This window comes from Xyrauchen texanus, chromosome 5 (assembly GCF_025860055.1).
Source record: "Xyrauchen texanus isolate HMW12.3.18 chromosome 5, RBS_HiC_50CHRs, whole genome shotgun sequence".
Taxonomy (NCBI): Eukaryota; Metazoa; Chordata; class Actinopteri; order Cypriniformes; family Catostomidae; genus Xyrauchen; species Xyrauchen texanus.
Window position 1 is genome coordinate 24,470,432 of NC_068280.1, and position 24,016 is coordinate 24,494,447.

The 24,016-nt window shown below is 37.0% G+C and overlaps 1 protein-coding gene across 3 annotated transcripts in view; it reads right to left on the bottom strand.

The window, feature by feature from the left end:
- The window catches only part of vps8 (VPS8 subunit of CORVET complex), a 178,543-nt gene that overhangs the window by 50,273 nt on the left and 104,254 nt on the right, over nt 1–24,016 (bottom strand). For all 3 annotated transcript variants that reach the window (XM_052126503.1, XM_052126502.1, XM_052126505.1), the window contains 3 exons: nt 23,770–23,851; nt 23,591–23,673; nt 6,819–6,899 (listed from right to left, as the gene is read on the bottom strand). In XM_052126503.1, the coding sequence (XP_051982463.1) occupies nt 6,819–6,899; nt 23,591–23,673; nt 23,770–23,851 (246 nt within the window). The remainder of the gene's footprint in view (nt 1–6,818; nt 6,900–23,590; nt 23,674–23,769; nt 23,852–24,016) is intronic.

Here is a 24,016-nt window from a genome sequence, read left to right on the forward strand (position 1 = left end):
GTTTTAGGTTTAGATCAATAAAGAATTACTTACATAAGTGATATGTAAGTCTCTTCGGATAAAAGCAAAAGCTGACTCAAGTCTTGATTCCAAAAACTTTCCACCAAAACCTAAACTAGGCTTAAGGACTGCCATCTACAATCCTAGACCAAACTCTAAACAAGAGTCTTTAACAGACAGGGCCTTAAGGACCCCAACACGTTTAACTGAGAATATGCACAAGATTACCACATCTAATGGCTCAAATCGGGGACTGGAAAGTGCATTTAACACCAGCGCTATCCAAGTCCCTGACTGGGACGATAATGAGGTGAGAGGGCTTTAGCCTTCAGGCTCCTTTAAGAACTTACTAACCAAAGGGTGTTTGCCCAACGATAAACCCCCAGGGGTCATATCCTGCCATTATGGGAGCGGTGATTCATGTACGCCATGACTGTAGTGCTGTTTGTATGGACCAGATAAAAAAATTCTTGCACGTCTGCCCGAAAGACTCTCAGAGCCAAGAGGATTGCAATGTGGCAGGTGCGTAAACAACAGATCCCTGGGTTTGCATGCTAATATTTCACAAACCAGTCAAACAGACAGACATCAGATAAAATCTGTTTTCGAGTAACCTTCTAGAATGGAGACTTTTTGAGTGACCAGAAAGTTATTTTCAGGCGACCAGAAAATAACAGCTGCTGAAGCACAGCTGTGTGTTGCACGCTGGTACGCTCTCTATAGAACTCTTGTCAAGAAGAGAATGTACCTCGGTGGAGGACAGGATGGCGTTGAATCTAGTTGGCTGCCTTATTAACTGAAGCTCATAGCCATGCACAACTATGCTCAGTTCCCCGCTGTAGACCCCCTGGAAGACAGCACCATGCGTCTGCATAACAAGCCAATGGACACAGGGGTTTTTCTGCAATTGTCGCGTTGCCACCTGTCCACCCTCAGGTTTGTGTTGGAGTGTGGTAGTGCTCTGCCAGGGCAATATGAGCAGTCACAAGACTGCCGTTGTGTTCTTATTCTCCGCATACAACGCCGGCGAAAGCGAAATAATTGTTTAGGGGGCATGGAAGTGCTTTCTGGGCCTTCTTGAGGGCCAGAGGAAACTGTTCCGTAGGCTATAATTCCCATTTCAAGGTACGCAGACCATAAGGAATGCTTGTCTTGCCCAGAAAGCACAATTGTATTCTTTAGCGTTGGCCATTGCGGTTCTACCATTGGCTCAGTCTCCACCTACTGGAGAAGAACTAGAGCCTCAGGAGCACTCTGCTCCATAGGGTGCTGCCCTGAAAAGACTGCGAGTGAACCACCTGTGCTACAGCGTCACCTCGCCTCGGCAAGATGTGCTTGTAGGCAACCGACTGCTTCTTGGTTGGAAAGAATCTCTAAAATGGCACTCAGTGCATCACCAAAGAGCCCCTGGTGCGAAACTGGAGCACAGAGTAAAAAAGCTCCGTCCGTGTCATTTCTAACATATTCTGCCAGAGCTGATGCCATGGTGCGCAGGCCCAAACTAGAGCTCCAATGAAGACACAAGCCAACACGGTTTGGACGGAAGTAACGGATTTCCACACCTGCCCAGAAAAAGAGGTGCACAAGTGGGCCGCAGGCATGATCAAGCAACATAAAGGACCTTGTACAGGAGAATATAGAGAGAACCATGTGTTAACCAGCTGAATCGAGAATGCTCAGGTGCATCAGGCATGGGCCAATGAAGCTTACGTTTTTTGGGAGAAAGTGGACTGCTGTCGGCTTTCTGAAGAAAAGCAAGGCAACAGCTCAATTTAGCATTTACACTATATGGTCAAAATGAATTATAAAAGGGAGGCTGATTTCTGGATGCTATTAGTCTAAATGTGAACTCAGCAGGAGTGATTTTTTTTAAAGTACTGAAAGACTACAAAACAATAGAAAGAAAACTCTTAAGCTGAAGAAAGCACATCTGCACACAAATAAGCAAAATCAAAAAAATTAATTATTATTGCAGAAATGTGTCAGAGAAGACAAAGTCAGAGATTAATTTTCTTCAATGAAACTACAGAAGCACAGTCTATATTTCACCATGGCTTTCTAAAAAAACACTAGCTGGCTATTTTCAATAAAGACATAACAAGGCAGGAATACAAAAGATTAAAAGAGGTTCTTTGAGGGCTTAAGACAAGGGAAAGTAAGTATTGTACAGTTGTTCACAAAGTAAAACTGTAGGATGTGTGTGTGTGTGTGTGTCACTGATAACCATTAGGGGACATTGAAAGTCCAGAAAGCTCATTCAATTATGTGCTTGCTAATTTATGAAGAAACAGCTATTAATGAGGTCTCATAACACTCCACCTCTAACTGACCTGATTAAAACAGCTGTGAGGGAAAGCTGGAATTAGTTACGTTTAGCAGTAAAGATTGATAGTTATGCTGGACAGGGTCCAGTCTGGAAATGTACTGTGCATTTCCACCACAGATAAAAAGCACTTTCAAGCTGGAAAAATTGGTTCTGTACTGGCCCCTAAAACCTGCTGGTCTGGCAAGCTGTGGCACATCAAAGGAAGCACAAGGCACAGGTATCGCACACAGAGCGTACCAGTGCAGTGCAAAGAGGTGGCAGTCCAAAACAGTGAATCTAATCACCATACAGACAAAAGTTACATACAAAGGTTTTTGCACTTCTTCAAGTATAAACAAATGGATGTTGAGTTTGCAGGTTGGTGTATGACAAAACTGGTGCAATGGAGCAAACTGAAAGATTAGAAAGGGCAACGCTTATTATGCAATTTCACAATATGTTGCCTAGACTTTATTCAAGCTGTCAAACCACACAAAGACAAACTTGTTACAAAAAAATTGGTTATACACAATGTATCTACTAGCCTAATATCAATAATCTATGTTCCTTGATAACAATTTGGGATTAACTGATTTGGGAATAAAGTGAGATTTTGTCCAATATATATTACCTGAAATCATGTTTAATGATCCTAAAACAAATAAAAATGATTTAATTTACAAATTACACTGCATTCATTTAAGATTTTTTTTTTTCTAATGTTAAATCATTTATAAAAAAAATGTCTCTGTGCATGAACGCAGCAAGCGATGTCAGAAGGTGTTATCTGCAAACACTAATCTAGAATATCTCATTAAGGTGTGGATTTGGCTTTGAGAAACTGACCAGCAGTTATGAGCCACTTCCCGAAGCAGAAATCGAAAGCTGGTCAATTAAGTGACAATTCTGCAATGAAATTCTCTATGCGAGAGTGGAAATCTTTACTAATGAAATGATCAATTGTACAATAGAGGCATGAAAGCAGAATGCTCCACCTGCAAATTAGGACACACTGATCTGCAAAATCGTACGTTTATTGGTTTTGTGTGTGTGTAAGCCGGGATTCAAGGCAAAATGCTTTGCCAATATACAGTATTATTAAGCAATTGAGGGTGCTCTAATTTTCGCAACCCCGCAGAACTGGGCTTGTATCTAGCCGGCAGCTGCACTAACATGATGGTAAAACAACAAGATACATTATTTATCTATTAATTTATTATCAAATAGAGGTGTAGCCTACTAGCTCACCTTTTGCTGCACTACATCACGTAGCACATCCTTGTGCTCTCTGGCAATGTGACGTGTACTATTCCAAAAGGAATATTTGCTGATTCTCATGGTCTCTCCACACTCTCTTTAGATTTCATCATTCTTAGCATTGATGAATACTTTGCATTTATTGAGGTTATAAGGTTTGCAACTTCACTAAAACAATGTTAGAGCTCCATAACCTCAGGTCTATTGCTTATTTAGCAGATTCCCAAACCAGCATATGACAAAGCGCATACTGGGTTGAGCGTGCGGCACTGAGCACCCTGAGAGAGCAGAGCGGAATCTTTAAAAAGGCACTCTCCGCTCAGGTGTAATTATCTCCGCTCCGCGCTCGCTCTGCTCCACTCATATGCTCTGGTTAGCGTACAGTACATTCATAGAAAATAATGGTTTCAAAATGTAGGATGCGTTGTGTCATCTAACTGATGTGTTTGGGAAATTGGGTATAAAAAGGAAGAAATTAGGTATTTAGGTGCACGTGTATGTAGGATTATCCACAAACAAAGCCATCTAATGAACACAGAATCACATTCCACACATAAGAGAGATCCCCCACCGAGCCATTAGAGAGTCATAAAAACGAATCTATCTAAATTGCTGAAGGAGACCGTCTCTCCCATGCCTGCTTAATTTCAAACTAGGGTTCATAATGACAGAGCTGACCAGTAAAGTAGATCATTCTTTGTTCCACAAACTTAAACCCTCAACATGAACTTCTGAACTCAACACAGAGCTAAAGCAGGTTTTCTTTGAAAGGTTTCCTTGTGAGACCTCATGAGATCCTCATCCCAATCCCAGTACTTGTTATTTAACCCTATAAAATATACACCATACCTAGCCTTTCTAGATAATTCTGAAAATGACTATGACCTGTGAACAATTGTATAACTGACAAATTAATGATTATAGCCAATGTACCTTTTAAAATATGTGTAGTGATTGGTAATCACTTATAACTGACTAATCGATGATTATAATCTTTAATCTGGTATCAATCATCTCATTCTACTAAGAATGGAAACTATTCAACTGGATATTATACCCCGACAATCAGGTTTCTCATAATGTGTAATGTACTATCCATGTTTTAAAACCACTGAATTAACCAGTATGATTTGTAACCAGGGATTTTCATGTTTTGTTACATACACATTTAATATTAATGAAAGAATATCATATTTAGTATGTAAATGCTTGCTTGTTTATGTAGAGAATGTTGATGACAACAAATGTCATGTCTCTTGTACTGTTATCAAGATATAAAAGATAATGATTAAACAATCATGACAAAAATAATCTTATCCATGTTTTTTTTAAAGATTTAGCTTCAAAGCTGTATCTAAATATGTGTAATATTATTTTCAATAATCCATGAGAATAATATTACTCCAATATGAGAATTAATTATAATTACCTTATTAATGCTAATTCCTTACAATAGAAATTGTGAGCGGATACAACGAGACGTTGTATTACGATTTTAATGGTGAAGAATTTTATTCAGACAAATAATCTAGTTATTTGTCATTTATCTCATTTATAATGGTTGTCGAACGTGACCAATTCCATTAAAAATTTCCTTACATAATAATGTAGAATAAGAACAGTTTAATTTAATTTGTTGCTCACACATACTGTTCCTACATATAATGGTGGAGAATTGCGGCACTTCAAGCCATACCGTGTATGTTTATGCAATCAAATTTCACACAATTAAATGTTACCAATCAGACCAATCACTTTGTTTTTATGAATATAAAAAAAAACTTAACAGACACTTTCAGGCAGAGAGACATGAGGCTTCCATGTATTTATCTGCACCACTCAATAAAGAAATGAAGAGCAGACCTCCACATCTCTTTCAAACTATCACAGAAACACACTATGAAGAGTTTATGCTGGTAGCATAAGCTGTGTGTGCAGTACGAAATAATCTTATTTTAACAAAATGTCTCTCTATGCTATTGTCCAAAACCAGCAAGAGTGCAAGTTAATTAATGAGAGAGAGAGAGAGAGAGAGAGAGAGAGTGAGTGAGTGAGTGAGTGAGTGAGTGAGTGAGTGAGTGAGTGAGTGAGTGAGTGAGTGAGTGAGTGAGTGAGTGAGTGAGTGAGTGAGTGAGTGAGTGAGAGAGAGAGAGAGAGAGAGAGAGAGAGAGAGAGAGAGAGATTAATAATGCACTACGGGTAGCTCTACTGTATGGACATATTTAATAATTCATCTTGTGAGTCAGACTGTGCATAAGCTTGAGACCTCACAGAACCTGTATTTTATCCAAGTGCTCTGGTGGTACTATGGTGCAGTTATGGCATCAGATGGCAATACCATAGTACTTTTATATATATAATATAGTACTGAATGATTACCACATTACCATATTTTAGTATTCATAGTATGTACCCTGTCCAAAAACTATGGTAATACCATGGAATTTTTTTGTAAAGGTTGGGATAAAATTATAATACAAATAAAAAAATACAAAAAATACAAAATAATTAGATAGGCCCATGTCTCAAATCAGTCTCATGTGACCACTTGTGTTTGGTTGAGGCGAGGGTCTCTGATTTCATGATACAGCATGATAGTAAGCTACAAAATGTCCGAAAAGAACAGGAAAGCACAAACAAAACCAGCGTGCTTTTTCTCCCAGATGCAGTTGAAATTTTGAGCAGAATAATCCATTGTTTTAGTGGAGCACCTGTGTTAGTTGAGCTTCATATGTGTGTGCTTCTCATCTGTGTCATTGCATATTGAAATCAGATACACAGAAGAAAATACATAAAGTTCTCTGGCTTGTATACCTTTTTGCTTTTTTTTAATTTTCAGATCGAACACTTATTTCCTTTTTAATCCGCATGTAATTGGCAAAGTTTAAAACTTGTTTTTGCGCAGTGGTTGATTGATAGGTGGTCTGGCTCAAGAGAGTCTGTAAGAAACATTCATTAATTAAACAGTAACAGAAAGCTGCGAGACAGGTCAAGTTGCTATTACACTCACACACAAAAGACAAAGATAAACTCACTCACTCACTCTAGCCCAATGCGTGCTCTGAATGTCCGGTTGCAGTGGGGGAAAACCGGAAGTGGTGCAGCACCAGTGGTGATTGGGATTCGGGTTCCTCCTTTTCTTTTTTGTCATTTCTCTTTTCTTTCACACACACACACACACACACACACACACACACACACACACACACACACACACACACACACACAGAGAGAGAGAGAGAGAGAGAACCAATACCTGTTCATAGTTGAAGGTCTCTAGCATTCCTAAAACGAGTCCCTGGAGCTCAGCCAACTTTCCTTTCCCATATACAGGGTCCTGCGTAGAAAGAAAACACAGTGATAAATTATTTTATTATAGCTTTGATCAATCCTGTGTATGTCTGCAAGTTTCTCCCCAGTGAGCAAATATTTTGAAGCAAAGTCTAAAAATGTTTTTTTCAGTAAACCAACTTAAGCACATCAGAGAGTAAACACAGAGCATGCCATCAGACTGCATTTACAATGATGGCACAGAAACATCTCACAGACAAACACACACACGCATACATCCATCACTAGCTGTTATCACACAGCTGCAGACATTTGGGTAATTCTGTCCTCGGTAGGGACTCAGAATGAAGCAGTCATAAAGATCAAGACCTGGAGGACAGGTCTCTTAAACACACATCCTGTAAAATACTGTCCAGTGTATGTCCCTGTAGAAATATTGTTGTTATTGAGAAAAACAGATAAAGGTCACACAATGGCAAAAACTCTACCCCTCTCTATATAAATGTGAATGTTTTTTTTTTTTTTAAATACTATTTCCAATACCAATTTATTTTTGCAGAGACAACCATAAGTAATCCATTTGCTATAGAAATGGGTAAAAATATAGATTTTCCAATGCATCGCAATCTTCGTGTGAATGATCTCGATATTGATTCCTAAATCACAAGATCGATATTTTACTAAATGCACAACTCTCTACAATGCAAGTAAATCCTTCGCATATGAGACCAAATTTCACGCTATGCAACTAAAAATGTCTGTGATTTGCCACTGGCTAGTAAATGTTCAGATTGAGTAGTACATTGGCCAGTAATTTTAGCATCCTTTCACTGTGCGTTTAGAATTTAAGTTTGATTTGACACGTTCCATATAATAAGTGTCCATGTGTAGATGTGTCAGATGTGTAAATCAGATGTTTATTGTAATTGTAAATGTTGTTTGGAACCACACCCAAGACTTTCTCATACTGTTGCACTAGTGTATATGGTTGAGTGACAATAAAGGGATTTGATTTGATTTTGAACGTGACAAGATCCACGCAATACATTTGTCATTGAATAATTTCAGTTTTAATTACAAACTTTAATTAAAGACTGTTCTTTACAGTCAATTGATGATCAAAAATAACAAAACAAACATTTAATTCTAATCACAAATCTCACAGATTAAGATGGTGCATGGGTGGTCGAGTAATCAACTAGTCATCCAACAACCTACTAGTCAATTAGAGGGGTTGATTAATATTTTTAGTGGTGGTGGTTTTAATGGTAGACACAATTGTCAAATTAATAAATAGAAGCAAAGTATTTTTGCATGATAGCTTGCAGTAAAATCCTCTACAATCTCTTTAATACTTTAGGTTTAGTCATTTACTGCACTGTTGCTATTGTAGACATTAAAGCACAGCATGGACAATACATTTTAATATGATCACTTTCGGACCTGAAATCCTCTATGGGGATGGGGGCGTGGTCATGAGTCTGTATGCAGGCGAGGGAGAGCGGAAAAAGGCTTGTCACCTGGGTTGTAATTATCTCCAACAACTGTCTCTAGTTCTAGTGATGCCGGAGGGAGACTTGAAAAGCTGCACCAACGCAATAGTTTGGGGAGAGAGAGAGCGACCTGAGAGCATGGTGTCGACATGTACTAAGTTCAATAAAAGTTTATGTTTTCTTATTGAATGTTGTGAAGAATCTATGTAAATTGAGTGCTGTAAAATACGAGATGCTGAAGGCAGAAAATAAAAAGACTTGCCTGCACTGCTTTGTTGTCTCCTGAAGCGGTGTTCACACTTCCAGCAACACGCAGTGACCAAACTACCAACAAAGTTGAGAAATGTTTAACTTTATACAAATGAAGAGCAACTTTCGGGAGCGAAAGCCAATATGAGAGAAGATGGTAGAGCTCACGTGATCCTAATATTTTAATAATAATATTCATTGTAAAGAAGCAGTGCTGTTTAGACTCTCCATACAGACCACTACCGACCTAACTGCCAGCCACTGGTGACATGCAGTGACAAAGTAGCTGGCAGTGTGAACGCAGATTAACTCCTCCATTGCCAAAAGAACCAAACTTACTACACTCTGCTGTGAGTAATATTCCTGTATTTGTGAGGTGCTGTGGAGAGATTAAAGTATTTTGCTGTAAACTGCCGGATGTCGTAAATTAGATTGTTTTGTCCAATAATATGCTATAGTTATATAGCCTTTTTATTTGTTGAATATCTGTTAGTCACCATGTTGAAGTGCTGTACTTAGTGTTCGTATAAACCTCTGAAACACATCTGATCTGGGTCACGTGAACATAACGAACAATGTCACTTGTTTTGCCTCTGCAAGAGCATCAGAGAGAGAGAGCATGTTTGACTCAGATGAGCACCCCCGACTAAACTCCTCAATGGATAACAGTTATATGAAAATGTATAGCAGTTATAACTATTCAGACATACTGTAAGGCAAAATTGCAAAACAAAAATTAACAGAGAAAAAAATGCCCATTCAATTTCAATATTGTAATTATATGTATAGCCCTTTGGACTTGCAGTTCAGGCATTATAGTTTATTTTATAGAAAAATCTAACAACCCTTCCAACCTGTCCACCAACATATCACAGTGAGTGTTCATGATTCCTCCTTCGATAGGGAAGGCAGAGATCTGCCACTGTGGTGCCGAAACCCGGGACATTAGAGGAGGAAGCAGGAACTGGGTGAACAATCATGAAGACTTTTAATGACACAGCACAGGAATGCCAGCACACACACATAGCAGCACCTCTACATCTGTGATAATCTAATCAGCCAATCATGTGGCAACAGTGCAATTCATAAACTCATGCAGATACAGGTCAGTAGCTTCCGTTAATGTTCAAATCAACCATCAGATTGAGGAAATATTTCACTGATTTCGACTGTGGCATGATTGTTGGTGCCAGATGGTTTGAGTATTTCTGTAACTGCTGATCTCCTGGGATTTTCTACGCACAACAGTCTCTAGAGTTTACTTAGAATGGTGCCAAAAAAAATTTACAAATCCAGTGAGCGGCAGTTCTGTGGATGGAAACGCCTTGTTGATGAGAGAGGTCAACAGAGAATGGCCAGACTGGTTTGAGTCTGAGCTCTGTATAATTGTGGTGAGCAGAATAACATCTCTGAATGCACAACATGTTGAACCTTGAGGCAGATGGGCTACAACAGCAGAAGAATATGTTGGGTTCCACTTCTGTCAACCAAGAACAGAAAGCTGAGGCTGCAGTGGGCACAGGCTCACCAAAATTGGACAGCTGAAGACTGGAAAATATAGCCAGGTCTGATGAATCGTGATTTCTGCTGAGGCACACAGATGGTGGGGTCAGAATTTGGCACCAACAGCATGAATCTATGGACCCAACCTGCCTTGTGTCAACAGTCCACACTGGTGTCAGTGGTGTAATGGTGTGGGGAATGTTTTCTTGGCACACTTTGGATCAGTTAATACCAATCAATTATGGCTTGAATGCCACAGCCTACTTGAGTTTTTTGCATCTCTTCATGGCAGCAATTTACCCATGTTCTAATAGCTACTTCCAGCATGATAATGCACCATGTCACAAAGCAGAAGTCATTTCAAACTGGTTTCATGAACACAACGAGTTCACTGTTCTTCAGTGGACATCCCCGTCACCGGATCTGAATCCAATATCCAATGATATGGTAGAACAGGAGATTCACAGCATGAATAAGCAGCTTACAAACCTGCAGAAATTGTGTGATGCTATCATGTCAACATGAACTAGAACCTCAATGTAATGTTTCCAACATCTTCTGGAATTATACCATTAAGAATGGAGTCTGTTTTGAGAGCAAAGGGAGGCTCTACCCAGTATAAGTATTTTGTTCCTAATAAAGTACTCAGAGAGTGTAAGTCATACACATTGAATGTCAAGATCCATCAGGTACAGTCTCAGCCCTCATATACCATCCTGTTTTCTAGAAATGTCTTTGGCGGGTGACTATAGGGGATAAATATTTCATACTTCTGAAAATTTCAAGTCAAATAAGCTTCAGATGGTCAAGCCCCTACCAGCTGAGCCAAGGTGGTCGACTAAATGACTCAATCCCACCAGCTAGTAGACCAGCTGGTCAATCATTTAAATCAGTTTGGAGAAGATGATGACCAGCTTCAATCAGCTAGAAATCATGCAAGACTAGAACAATTGCCTTAACCCTCTGGGGTCGATGGACGCACCGGCGAGTCCTTCCTGATATTTTTGCCATTACAGCAGAAACAACTTAAAATACCCTGTCATTTTGGGGCATACAGATATGTGTAAGACATCATTAGAGACTATAAAGGGTCTACTTTTATTTGTGTACACTCAAAATAACAACAAAACCTTGTGCTTTTGTAAAATAAAGAAAATAAAAAGGGTGAGCTTTCAGCTGTCTCTGTGTTCACGAGCATATTTCTGAAACATGTCACAAAAATGAACTGAAACTCTGCGAATACTTATCACACAAACATGAAATATATGTCTAAAGAAAGCTTCAAATGTCTACTTTTAAATAAAACAATTCAAATTTAAAACAAATATCCTCCTGCAATGTAATCTGTATGAAACAAAGCGATGTACAGTTTTTACCGGTTCATCTCATTATCACTAATGTGATCACACCCACCAGCAGAGCGCGCCATTCATATGCTAATGTGTGAAGACGATCAAGGGAAATGGTAAACGCCCCCGACAGTGTTCAGAGGTTTGATGTAAATAATTAATTCATTTTACTGCACGTTTGTAATGATACACAGAAAATAAACTTCTGGATATTATTTTTATTTATTTATTTATTTTTATTTTTTTCCCCACCTCCACCCCCCCTCTTCGGAGGACAACTTTATTATTATTATTTTTATTTTATTTTTATTCCAGAAACTGTAATATCTTTTTTAAGTACATACACAATATGTTATATTCGGATTAACCATATACAAATTGATACACATAACACTTTTTCTTTTTAAGGCAGAACATATATCCCTTCCCTCCTACTAAGTGACATAATTAATCAGCGGGGCCCAGAGAGAGTCGAGCCGATTGAAATTTGTTAAAAGCAAGCATGGACTCCAGACTGATATGATCAGACAGGAGATTTCTATACTGGTTAATGCTAAGATTATTTTTAGTTTTCCAATTCAAAAGGATAGTTTTCTTTGCAACAGATAGTGTGGTGAGGACCATGTGTGCTTTGTCGATCTCCATATTAATATCATTTAAATCCCCTAATATACATAGTTTTGGGCAAGTAGGTATATTACACTTAAGCCATATTGATAAGTCCTCACAAACCTTAGTCCAGAATCTTTGGACTGGTGTACAAAGCCACAAGGCATGCATGTAATCGTCTGCTGTATTACTTGTGCACTGCGTGCAAATATGTGATTGATTAAAACCCATCTTGAACATCCTTTGTCCTGTGTAATAAGTTCTATGGAGGATTTTGTATTGTATGAATTGTAGATTTAAGCTATCAGTCATATTGAAGTTATTTAATATTATTTCTGACCAAAACTGATTGGTGGGATTCAGTGATAGATCCGACTCCCATTTTGCAATTGGTAACGAGATTGTATCATCTAGTTTGGAAATGACTCTATATATTTTCGATAGTAGCTTTGGAGTGCCAAGGCTCCTGAATTCTATAACACTTGGTGGGAGTTCCAGGTTTATTTGCTTAAGAGGAATTTTTTACTTATTATTGATTTGAGTTGTTGATATTCTAAATATCTGTTATTACTTATCCCATACTGTGAGGTGATTATTTGAAATGGTAAAAAGTTACAGTTATGGATTAAATGCTCTAGATGTTTAATTCCTTTGTTTTTCCATTGGATAAAATTAATCATATTTTTGTTTAGTGTGATATCAGGATTATTCCATATAGGGGTGAGCCTACATGGGATCATTGAAGAGTCTGTTTTTTTAAGAAATTCCCACCAGGCTGTCAAACAAGTACTGATGTTAATGCTCTTAAAGCACTTATGAGACTTAATATTTGAGCTAAAATACAATAGATTAGAAATGTCCATGTTTCCGCATAGTGCTTGCTCTATATCCATCCATATTTCATCTGATGTACTAGGTTTGAGCCATTTAGAAATATACTGTAACTTATTTGCTAAGAAGTAATGATGAAAATTAGGGAAGTCTAGTCCACCCCTGTCTTTAGTTTTCTGTAGAGTTTTCAGGCTGATTCGAGAGGGTTTATTCTTCCAGAGAAATTGTGAAATATGTGATTCTAGTGATCTAAACCACGTATAAGGAGGTTTCGTAGGAACCATAGAAAACAAGTAATTGATTTTAGGTAAGATCATCATTTTTATGGTGGCAACTCTACCCATGAGTGAGATGGGTAAAGATTTCCACCGAGCAAGATCGTCTTCTATGGTCTTCAGTAGCTGAGTGTGATTTAACTGAAATAAATCCGACAATCTGGAAGAGATGTTTATGCCAAGATATCTTATATTGCCTGATTGTAATGCTATACTGGATGGCCCTTGAAACCTACAGTTGATCGGTAGGACGGTGCTCTTTGACCAGTTAATAGAATAATCGGACAAAGATGAGAACTTATTGATTAATGAGATTGTTTCAGAAAAGGATGTACGTGAGTTCTGAAGGAATAATAAAACATCGTCAGCATAAAGGCTTATCTTATGTTCATTCTTTAAGGACCAAACACCTTTAATATACTGATTTTGTCTGATTGCCATTGCTAAAGGTTCTATAAAGATGGCAAAAAGCGATGGGGAAAGAGGGCATCCCTGCCTAGTGCCTCTCTGCAAATTGAAGCTAGAAGAGGTTTGATCATTTGTCCTAACTCTTGCATTAGGAGATTTATATAAGATCTTAATCCAGTTAATAAAAGTTGATCCAAAGCCGAATTTACTTAAAGTAGCTAATAGAAATTTCCAATTAACTCTGTCAAAGGCTGTCAAATTGTTTCTAAATTATTAATGTAGGAATAATCTATTAAGGTAATAAATCTACGCATATTTGTAGAGGAATGTCTGCCTTTTATAAAACCTGTTTGGTCAGGGTGAATTATAAAAGGAGTTATTTTCTCTAACCTTCCTGCTAAGGTTTTGCAGATTATTTTAAGGTCAACATTTATCAATGATATGGGGCGATAGCTAGATGGTAATGTGGGATCTTTGCCAGTTTTTAACAGTACGATAATTTTTGCAGTGTTCATGGTTGATATTAAGTAGTTTTCTTCTTTAATTTGTGTGACCATTTTGAAAAAAGTTGGTGCCAGAATTGTCCAAAATTCTTTATAATATTCTATTGGGAAGCCATCTGGTCCGGGAGCTTTATTGCAAGGCATATGTTTAAGGGCTTCATGTAGCTCTGCCACTGTAAGGGGAGAATCTAAGGCTATGACTTGTTCTTCATTTAATTTTGAAAGGTTTATGTTGTCCAAGAATTTCTGGATGTCGCTGTCTGATGGATCTAGTTCGGATAAATATAGAGTTCTATAGAAGTTTCTAAAAGTGTCATTTATTGCATTGGGCTCATGTACGATATTACCTGCTGAGTCTTTTACTGAATTAATTGTTGATTTTTCTGAAAATTTTTTTTCCAGATTTGTTGCTATGTTCGAACTGCTCCAAACGTAACCGTTGTACCATAAACTGTGTTTTCTTATTGATTATTTCATTTAATTCAAATTTAGCTTTCCTTATTTGCTTAAGCATCTGTTCTTCCGGTGATGTATTGTAGATGTCCTCTAGTGATTTAATTCTTAATTCTAATTCTGACATATTTGCATTTTCCTTCTTTTTTTATATGATGCAAAAGAAATTATTTTTCCTCTCATCACTGCCTTCCCTGCTTCCCATAGGATACCTGCTGAGACTCCTGGTGTGTCATTGTTTTCTAAATAATTAGACCATTCTCTTTTGAAATAACTGATAAACTCAGGGTCTTTAAGCAATGCAAAATTGAATCTCCAGTTCCTAGAGGGTAAGTTAATTGATTTATTCCTCAGGTTGAAAGAAACTGGGGCATGGTCACTCACGATGATCGGGTGAATTTGAATATCAGATAACTCACTCACTAAAGAGTTGCTAACTAATAAGTAATCTAATCTAGAGTATGAATGATGAACTGAAGAAAAAAAAGTATATTCTTTAAGATTGGGGTGGTAAGAACGCCAGACGTCACATAGTCCCAGGTCCTCCATGTATTGTTTAACTGTATTAACAGATTGCCAGTTTCGATAGTTACCTGCATTACTAAGCCTGTCAGCTGTGGGGTCCATTACCATGTTGAAGTCCCCTCCAATAATCAATACACTGTCTGTATACTCAGACAGTGAAGTGAAGAAGGAATGAAAAAAGGAAGGGTCATCAACATTTGGACCATATAAGTTGGCTAAGCACAGTTTCATATTCTGAACTGATAAATTAACTACTATAAATCTCCCTTCAGGATCTGTAACTATGTTGAATACTGTGAATTTGACCTTTCTATTAATCAAAATAGCAACACCTCTCTGTTTGGAATTATAACTGGAAGAAAAAATGTGCGGAAACTGTACTGTAGAGAGGATATCAACTGACGTATTTAACATATGAGTCTCCTGTAAGAACACAACATCAGCATTTAAGTCTTTAATCGATTATTAATTTTTAGCCTCTTCTCTCTGGTCCCGGCTCCGTGTACATTCCACGTAATAAATCTAAATGTGTTCATGCTCATAGTGGTGATGTGTGTTGAATGTTATCTATAAATGTGTGTGTGCGTATAAACGAGTACATGGTGTGTGTAATTGTGTATGTATCTTTACATTTATGTGATTATATCTGTATAATATGACTGTATGTATGGATCTTATACAGATACCAATATGTTTCTATGTGTATATTCTTTGTATTAATGAAGTGTCCTGGGGAGTGAGAGCGGAGAATAGTGTGCAAAAATAAAAAGAAAATAGTGCAAGAAAAGAAAATAGAAAAAGAAAAAAAAACAACAACAAAAAAAGAGAAATTAAATACAGAAACCATTAAAAAATGGTTATTGACAAACTAGAGACTGGCAGTATTATAGTGAATAAATATCACCATCAATTAGCAGATCTTATGTATTAAGACCAGTGAGTCAGATTAACATATCTCTCTCATGTAAACTAAATAAAGAGAATACATATCTGATTTCAGTAGAGCCAAGGGGTAGTATTCTGGTCTCGATGTAGGTGCCCAACTTCTGGATATTAAAGAAGAGTTAACATTTTCCTCAGAAGAAGAGCAGGACTCCGATGAACGTTTGTATTTTGAAGACTGAGAGACTTGATCCAGCCGAGGATACAATTTCGGATGAGTCAAACATCTACATATTTTACTAGTGGGACTGTTTAAAGACTTGCCAGCCAGGATTCAGAGTATTGACATTTGAAATATGTCCTAATAAGCAAGTTTTAGTTACATTGAAATGCTGTTTCAGCTAAAACAGGTATTCAAATTGTATGCTGTATGATATAAATTTGATATAAAAATAATATGAATGTTTAGATTATATTTTAACTAGTGTTTATGCTGCCTCATTATCATAAACAAAGCTTGTGCTTGCAAATATCTGTTCAGGTGTAAATGAGTAAAATGCACTTTAAATATCCCCTGAAAGGTATGGCGGAGGATCAGTGGCTTAGCAGATTCACGAACAAACAAGAACTTACTGTTAAAAACTCCCCTAATTACTGAAATAGCGCCAACCAGTCTCCACAAGCACAATAAATGTATTGACAAAGAGACAATGAACTATTGACAGAGAACCGCATGTGACATCCGCATGCTCACCACGTGCTTATCGTGTGGACAGGAAGGGGGAAACTTTGAACGTAACAATGTGTGTGTGTGTGTTTTTCAGTTAAACACAGAACTGCATATTGCTAATGAAATACGTGTAATCCCTGTATGTTGTGTATTTCTGAGGTATATCAAACTCGTTAGAACTGTTTCAGTTGTGTGTTTTAAACTCTGAGGCCTCATATTTAATAGCCTCAGTGTATATTCCCTTTTAAGTGTACTAAACACACGTTTCTTGGTATCAAATTAAACCTTACGATTTGTCCTAGTTGAATATAAATATAAGATTACCTTAGAATGGTGTTCTGCTAGGTATTACCATCTTTTGAGTTATTCAAACCAAAGCCAGACCCGGTCATAAGAAACATGCAAATAAGCCGTGATCGGAACAAAGGAATCATTCTCCTGCCCAAAGAAAGGGAACTTTTACGACCCCCAAAGGAATGCTCAGACTGCTGAAGCTCACTGCTTTCTTACTGAGAAGGAGAAATGACACCTTTTAATCCTATATATGCTATATATATATATAATCTATGTGATAAAAATATTGACATGTATCTAATGTGCCATCTCACAATTTCCCTTAAATGTTGCTTGATCTATGTTTCTTGCAAACTCTAATGGGTTAATGTTACAGACTTTGCATACTATGGTTAACCAAAATCATATGTGTGGCATATTTGGTCTCTATAACTTGGTATTTTGAAGATTGAAATGACTGTGTACATGATATGTCGATAACAACAACATATTAGTATTACAAGTATATTTCCTATTTTCTTTCTTGCACATGCAATGAGAAATGTGAGAACAAAGAGCAATAAACCAAATTCCCGCCTGGAACCCAAACCCTTGTCATTGGTCAAGCCAATGAGAGGTGGGACATGTTTTCTAAGGGTATAAAACTACTGCGCCCACTTCCTTCGTCCTCTCTTATCTCTTCGCGCTCTTAGCCCTCTCTTAGCTCTCTCTTATCTCTTCACTCTCTTAGCCTCTCTTGCTTCCTGTCCTCTTGCTTTCTGGTCCTCTGAGCCTTGTGCTCTCTTACTCTCTTGGTCCTTCCTGAGAAGTCCTCATGAAGATGATGCTGAACTAGAAGGCCCCAAGGACTCCCAAGCGTGCGCCAGGCTACGGCCTTGTCTCTGACTCCCACTGGTTCTCTCTCTCATCAAGACAACATCATCAAAGATCAACTCAAGCCATCAACAAATTGCATCAGGACAGTTTAATTCAAATGGGACATGCAAGTATCAAACTTAGTCTCATTATTTGATACGTTAAGTATCCTTAACCCCTTTCTAAAAAGGGCGTGTCAGAACTAATATGATGGTTTGCTCAGGCTGTTGATCTGCTGAACTTCAAACAATGCTATAACTTCTTGCCTTCCTGTATTCTGCTTCAGCCCTCTTTCCCTTGGTAAACTGTATGAATGTATGTATATGTATGTTAGAGTAGTTTAAATGTTTAGTCTAGTTAATAAAGTCTTGTTCATGTCACATGTAAAGTTGTCTGTGTCTCAAGCTCATATCTAAAGTCACTAATCATAGATTTTGACTACTTGCTCTTAATACTTAGTAAGAAAGACATTTCCCTTGCCCCGGAAATGTACATTTCTATTAATTAATTAATTAATAACCAATATTGAGTGTTCACGGGATGAACCGAGTATTTGGTTGTAATGTTAATGTAGCTACATCAAGTTAACCCGATTAACTGATCCAAGTATTCACAATCGATTATAACAAGTTATGATTGATTATTAATATTTCATAGAGCTGATTCGCTACACCCCATATTAGAAAATCAGCATATTATAATGATTTCTTAAGGATCATGTGACACTGAAGACTACAGTAATGAAAGAAAATTCAGCTTTGATCACAAATTGCATTTTACAATATATTCAAATAGAAAACTGTTCTTTTAAATTGTAAAAATATCACTTTTTTAATTGTATTTTGGATCAAATAAATGCAGTCTTGGTGAGCAGAAGAGACTTCTTTTAAACGATAATGTAGGTCTAAAATTAAGTCTTTATTTAAAGAAAATGTACAGTCAGATCACTTCTTTTAACTTAAAACTTGATTTTGATCATTAAGTCTCCTCACATTCATTCTCTCTCTGTCACATTCCTCATCGATAGGGTCAAGAGTGGTGGAGGTGTAGTGGTCTAAACCACATAAATGGTAAACTGGTAATCAGAAGGTCGCTGGTTCAACCCCCACAGCCACCACCATTGTGTCCTTGAGCAAGGCACTTAACTCCAGGTTGCTCCGGGGGGATTATCCCTGTAATAAGGGCTCTGTAAGTCGCTTTGGATTTTGCCAAATGCAAAATGTAAATGTAAATATCTTTGTGTCCTCAGGTGTAAATTACCTCAATATTCATGATAGTTCACGCCTCCTCGAATATCGCCTTTCAACAATAAAATTGTCTCACAGAAGTTAAATTAGTATATTGTTTTGTATGAATGAGTGATCATGATGTTTTCAAATCATTTTGTAGCAAAAACTCTAGGCTACAAGATCCAGTTCTCAAAAGGCTTGCGGACAAATGTTAAGTATGTGTTATATGGCCTTATTTCAATTACTTAATTTAAAAAAAACAAAAAAAAAACATGCATAAACGTTATTTTCTCAAAAATACAAACATGTACACACATCTTGCTCAGATATTATTTTAGCCCAGTTTGTGCTAAATACAGTGGTATCAGACATTAGCCATTAATATGTTTTAAAGCAAATGAAAAAAGCACAAATGTTAAGGCATGTCAAAACTTCTCCTGGGCCCAAAACACCCTCAGACCCCAGAGGGTTAAAGTAATTAGCGAAGGTCTGATTATTTCACCAGAAATCAAATAAGCAATAGCAACAGCCTGAGCAGAGATATCTTTGTCCATGGATTTTTAAAATCAACATTAATAAGATTATGTTATAAGTTATAGGAAAGTATAAGGGGAGGTGCATTTGTTTAGCTGCTTTGACTGATCACGATTTCTTTTTAAATATTTCACAATTTTAATAAACTTTTTGCCTTCACTGGTTCATTTGAAATGGTCTTGTGGAGTGACTAATTAATTTTTAAAACTACACATATTCCATGTTAATATAAATCCATAAAAGCTGAATGCATAATAATTATAAAATAAGAAAATACAGTAAAAAAGTATATTATAGCTGTCATAACGCAGGTCATGTTAATTTTCCAAATGTACTTAACGTCAACAAGTACACATTCAGAGTTTACTATAATGTCCACCTGTTGATTATGGAATATATTGATTGTGAATCATATGTTTGGATAACAGCCCAAATAGGTTTCTTCATAACCTTTCCTGTTCCCTGTCAGAGATGCATTTGCATTCACAGTAGTGCACTAATGATTACATGCTGAGCAAATGCCATCAAATGTCACCATCAGCAGCTAGGCAGAACCAGAGCAGCTCAGTTAACTGCTGAGACAGGGAGATTAATGAATCAACATGAGCCACAAAAAAGAAACTCAAAATTAATCAAACTGAAAGGGGGAAAAACTGTCAAAAATTGTTCTGCCAGCAAATGCTTTGAGCTCTGTTTTTTTTTTATTCTTGTTGATCCATCTTTGCACACCACAAGATAAAAATGATTCAAAATGCAGAAGTGCTGATTCTAAAGGAATCACACAAGTTGTAATGACAGAAGGTTGAAACACAACAGCAGAATGCTGGTGTAATAGCACTGATAGAGTTCAGAGAGGATGGCAGATCAATGGGGAAAGCTGACACCACTGAATATGTGCAGATGAAAACAGACAAAGGGTTTTCACTGCCCAGAGCCTCAACCAATTAATGAGCTGTGGCATCTATCTCCTGGAAAGCAACAATGTGTATGCATGTGAGTGTGTGTTGATGAAACAGCCACATGGGCTCTGAGCTGGAAGTGCCATTGGAAAACACATTTGCTTTTCAGCTTCAGCAGTGTGTCCATAATCCATCTAGACATAAAGAACAAGTGTGAAATAGAGTCTATTGAAAATGAGACATGAGGTGAGTGTGAGAAAAAGAACGTGAGGTAATTCACTTTTGTATGAGGAATTTCAGTGAAAAAATATAAATAAATAAATAAATTGAAAGCTGTTTTTCAGACCTGGGAGCGGACAGTGGTCCCGAACCCAAGACTACCTGTAGGAGGTGGATCTTGGCTGCAAAGGAACTGTGGTATGGTTCACATGAGTGAGAACACAACTTGTACTAGGGTTCGCACATTTTCAGAAAGTAAAATAAATACAGTATGCATTTTTTGCCAATTTAAATGAAATCATCAGTTGCAAAAACACACACGCACGCACTATGCGTGGCAGGGGAATGTTGTGGGACACAGAAGGGGTGAGGTGCCTATCCGTGCGTGAGTGAGTACACATTTGTAAGCAGTGGTGCAAATGCATTGTTTGCTACCAACTGTCTCTTCATAACAGACCGCTTGTGAGCAGCAGATAGTCACATTCTCCTTAACATGCATATCTGCTTAATTATAGTATGCCTTGGGAGTATATTTTCGGCATTACCCGATTTGAGTCCTTCAGCACTTTAGTGAAAACATTACAGGCATTATATGCACATAATCAACACTATCCGCAAACACTATTCATTCTTAGTGAATTGGCAGTTCAGTGTGTTTTTGTGTGAGCACATTTTAGGCAGGTAGGAATCATAGGATTTTGAGCTTCAGCCTAGTCCCCAATTGTCAAGTCAACGGCTTTAAGTTTATCCGAACCGATCCCCCATCCAGACACCCAACAGAAAAAAAATACATCTCTTATGTACCACAATAGGGCTGGGCGATATGACGACATATATCATGGCGACGATATAAAGTGTCAATCAACAGAGATTTTGCTATATCGTGTAAATTGCAATCTGTAAATATCCATGTGCGCAGTACGGGCTACTCTATCTGTGGGCAGGGCATCACATGAGACTGAGAGAATTTAAGAAACATGGATAGGGTTTTTCTGGCATTGAAAATGTTTCTGTGCCCCCCCAAGCAAATTGAATGACCTTCATCACATTTGCCGCGTTAAAAGTGCTAAATTTTCTCATCTGACAAGCGAATGTTTCACGTGTCTGTGACGTTTCTGTCTCTGGAGTGCCAAAGTGTGCGCATGAGTCCAGCAGGCTTTCTGATATTTGTGATCCAGAGACAAGCGAGCTTAGAGCAGGATCACTCATGCTACTCAATCATTTTTGACCAAGAAAAAACCCAAATGGAGAACGAAACCTCCACGGAACAGGATGACTCCCAAACAGGTCAAGAAAATTAAGAGGAGCTTAATATTTAAACAGGCGTGTTACGATAATCACTCGTAATACAAGAAATCTGTTTTAACACCTCAAAAATGAGGCACGCAAAAGAATATTATGAAAGCCAAAAGATGAACTCCACATTAATTTGGTCATTTATTTAAAAATGTATTTATTTTCCAAAAAGTGAAAAAATAAATCATATTTATTTTCTTCAAGAAATATTTATTTTGGTTGTATATTTTTTTTACTTATGTTTTATTTTATTTGTCGCATTGCTTTGAGAAGATCTTAAGTTTCTTGAGCAAAGTTTATAATAATAATATTAGTTAATAACATTTTAAACTGAAATGTGGCATACATAGCATTTTGGTAAGGTTGATTTTTGAAAATAAGTTTTTTTAATTTTTATTTATTTATTTACTTATGTTTACATTGTTTGTCTTGATCCAAATAAAGAAGAAGTAGTTTTTATAAAGTATTTAATTAACTGAGTGGTGTTCCAAAAATAGGCATTACAATAGAGTTATTTAATATATAAACACTTTTTTATTGATTATACTGAAAACTATTACCATATCGTGATATATATCTTTATTGTGATATAAAATTACTCCTATCGTGATTTTGGTAGTTTCGCCAACCCCTATACCACAACAAATGGAACACACTTGAAACACAGACCTGTCTCGTCACATTCACACAATGGATGATATTAGTAACAGTCCAACATAAACCAACCCAGTTATAAAACCTTTATAAGCCATTTTAAATAGGGATGCACCGAAATTTCGGCCGGGATGCACCGAAATAGGGATGCACCGAAGCTTTCTGACAGGAGAGACTGTCAGAAATTTAGCAACTTTTGTTCTTGAAGAGAAACCTGTCACTTGTAGTTAAACAGAAAGCGGTCCAATATGATGTGTATAGCAATTACATTACACTTGTTCTTCACTTGAGGATACATCTGTCATTTACAGTTGAGGTTGGATTTAGTTCAGTTACTGCTGTTTTGCACAATCATTTTCACTTAAAGTGTACATACGTTTAGATAAACAGAATAGAGCACTGATCTATATATATAATTATATATTATAGTTTTATATAGATCAGTGGAATAGAGGCCCTCTGCCATTCTGTGTTCTGCCTGTTGTTTTAATTAAAATTACTGTTGCATATTTAAACTTTTTGAAAGATGCTAGCTAAGTTCATTACTTGACTGTTGTTGTGCATATAATAGTTTTCTAAAACTTTACATAATTTGGATAATTGTAAATAAAATCTGTAAAATTAGATTTTTACAGAACTGAAAGAAGAATAATATTTAATATAGTTTTAATATATTTTTTTGTCCAATTTTGTTGTGCTACTTTCAATAAAAGTGTGATTTATTTTATTGGTTTGTAGTTTTTCAATTCAGATTAATTAAATTCATGAAATTAATGAAAAAGAATAAAATTAATACAATTATAGACAACATTTTTTTTTTTTTTTAAATAGGTAAAAATTTCGGTTTCGGTTTTCGGCCAAGTGCATCCTGGATTTTCGGTTTCGTTTCGCCCAGAATTTTCATTTCGGTGCATCCCTAATTTTAAACAACAAAAGTATCTGCTCACCTGCAGGATACGCTGAATGATGGCAGGCGGGGTGATGAAGCTAGACATGCTGTTTAAGACTTTCATGGTAAGCTCTTTTAGTGCTAAGGATGGGGAAAAAACAATTATGACCACAATAATGACTGAGCCTCAGCTACAGTACAGTAACTTTAGTGAACAGTTTTTTTTTTTTGTCTCACCATCTGAAGTGTATTTGGCATCAGGACCTTTGAGTAGTTTCTGTGGTGACATCATTGCCTCTAGGAGAGGAAACCACAGAGCCTGAGAAAGACAGAAAAGATTGAATTCTTTAGGGCTTTTAAATCTCAGGCTGTTTTTGCATCTAGAGAATATAAAATACACAATTAGAGGTTCTTCTCATGTGTCAAAATGGGGCTCTGTATTATCATATTTTGACGGTTTGAAAAATCTACCTGAAAATCTGTG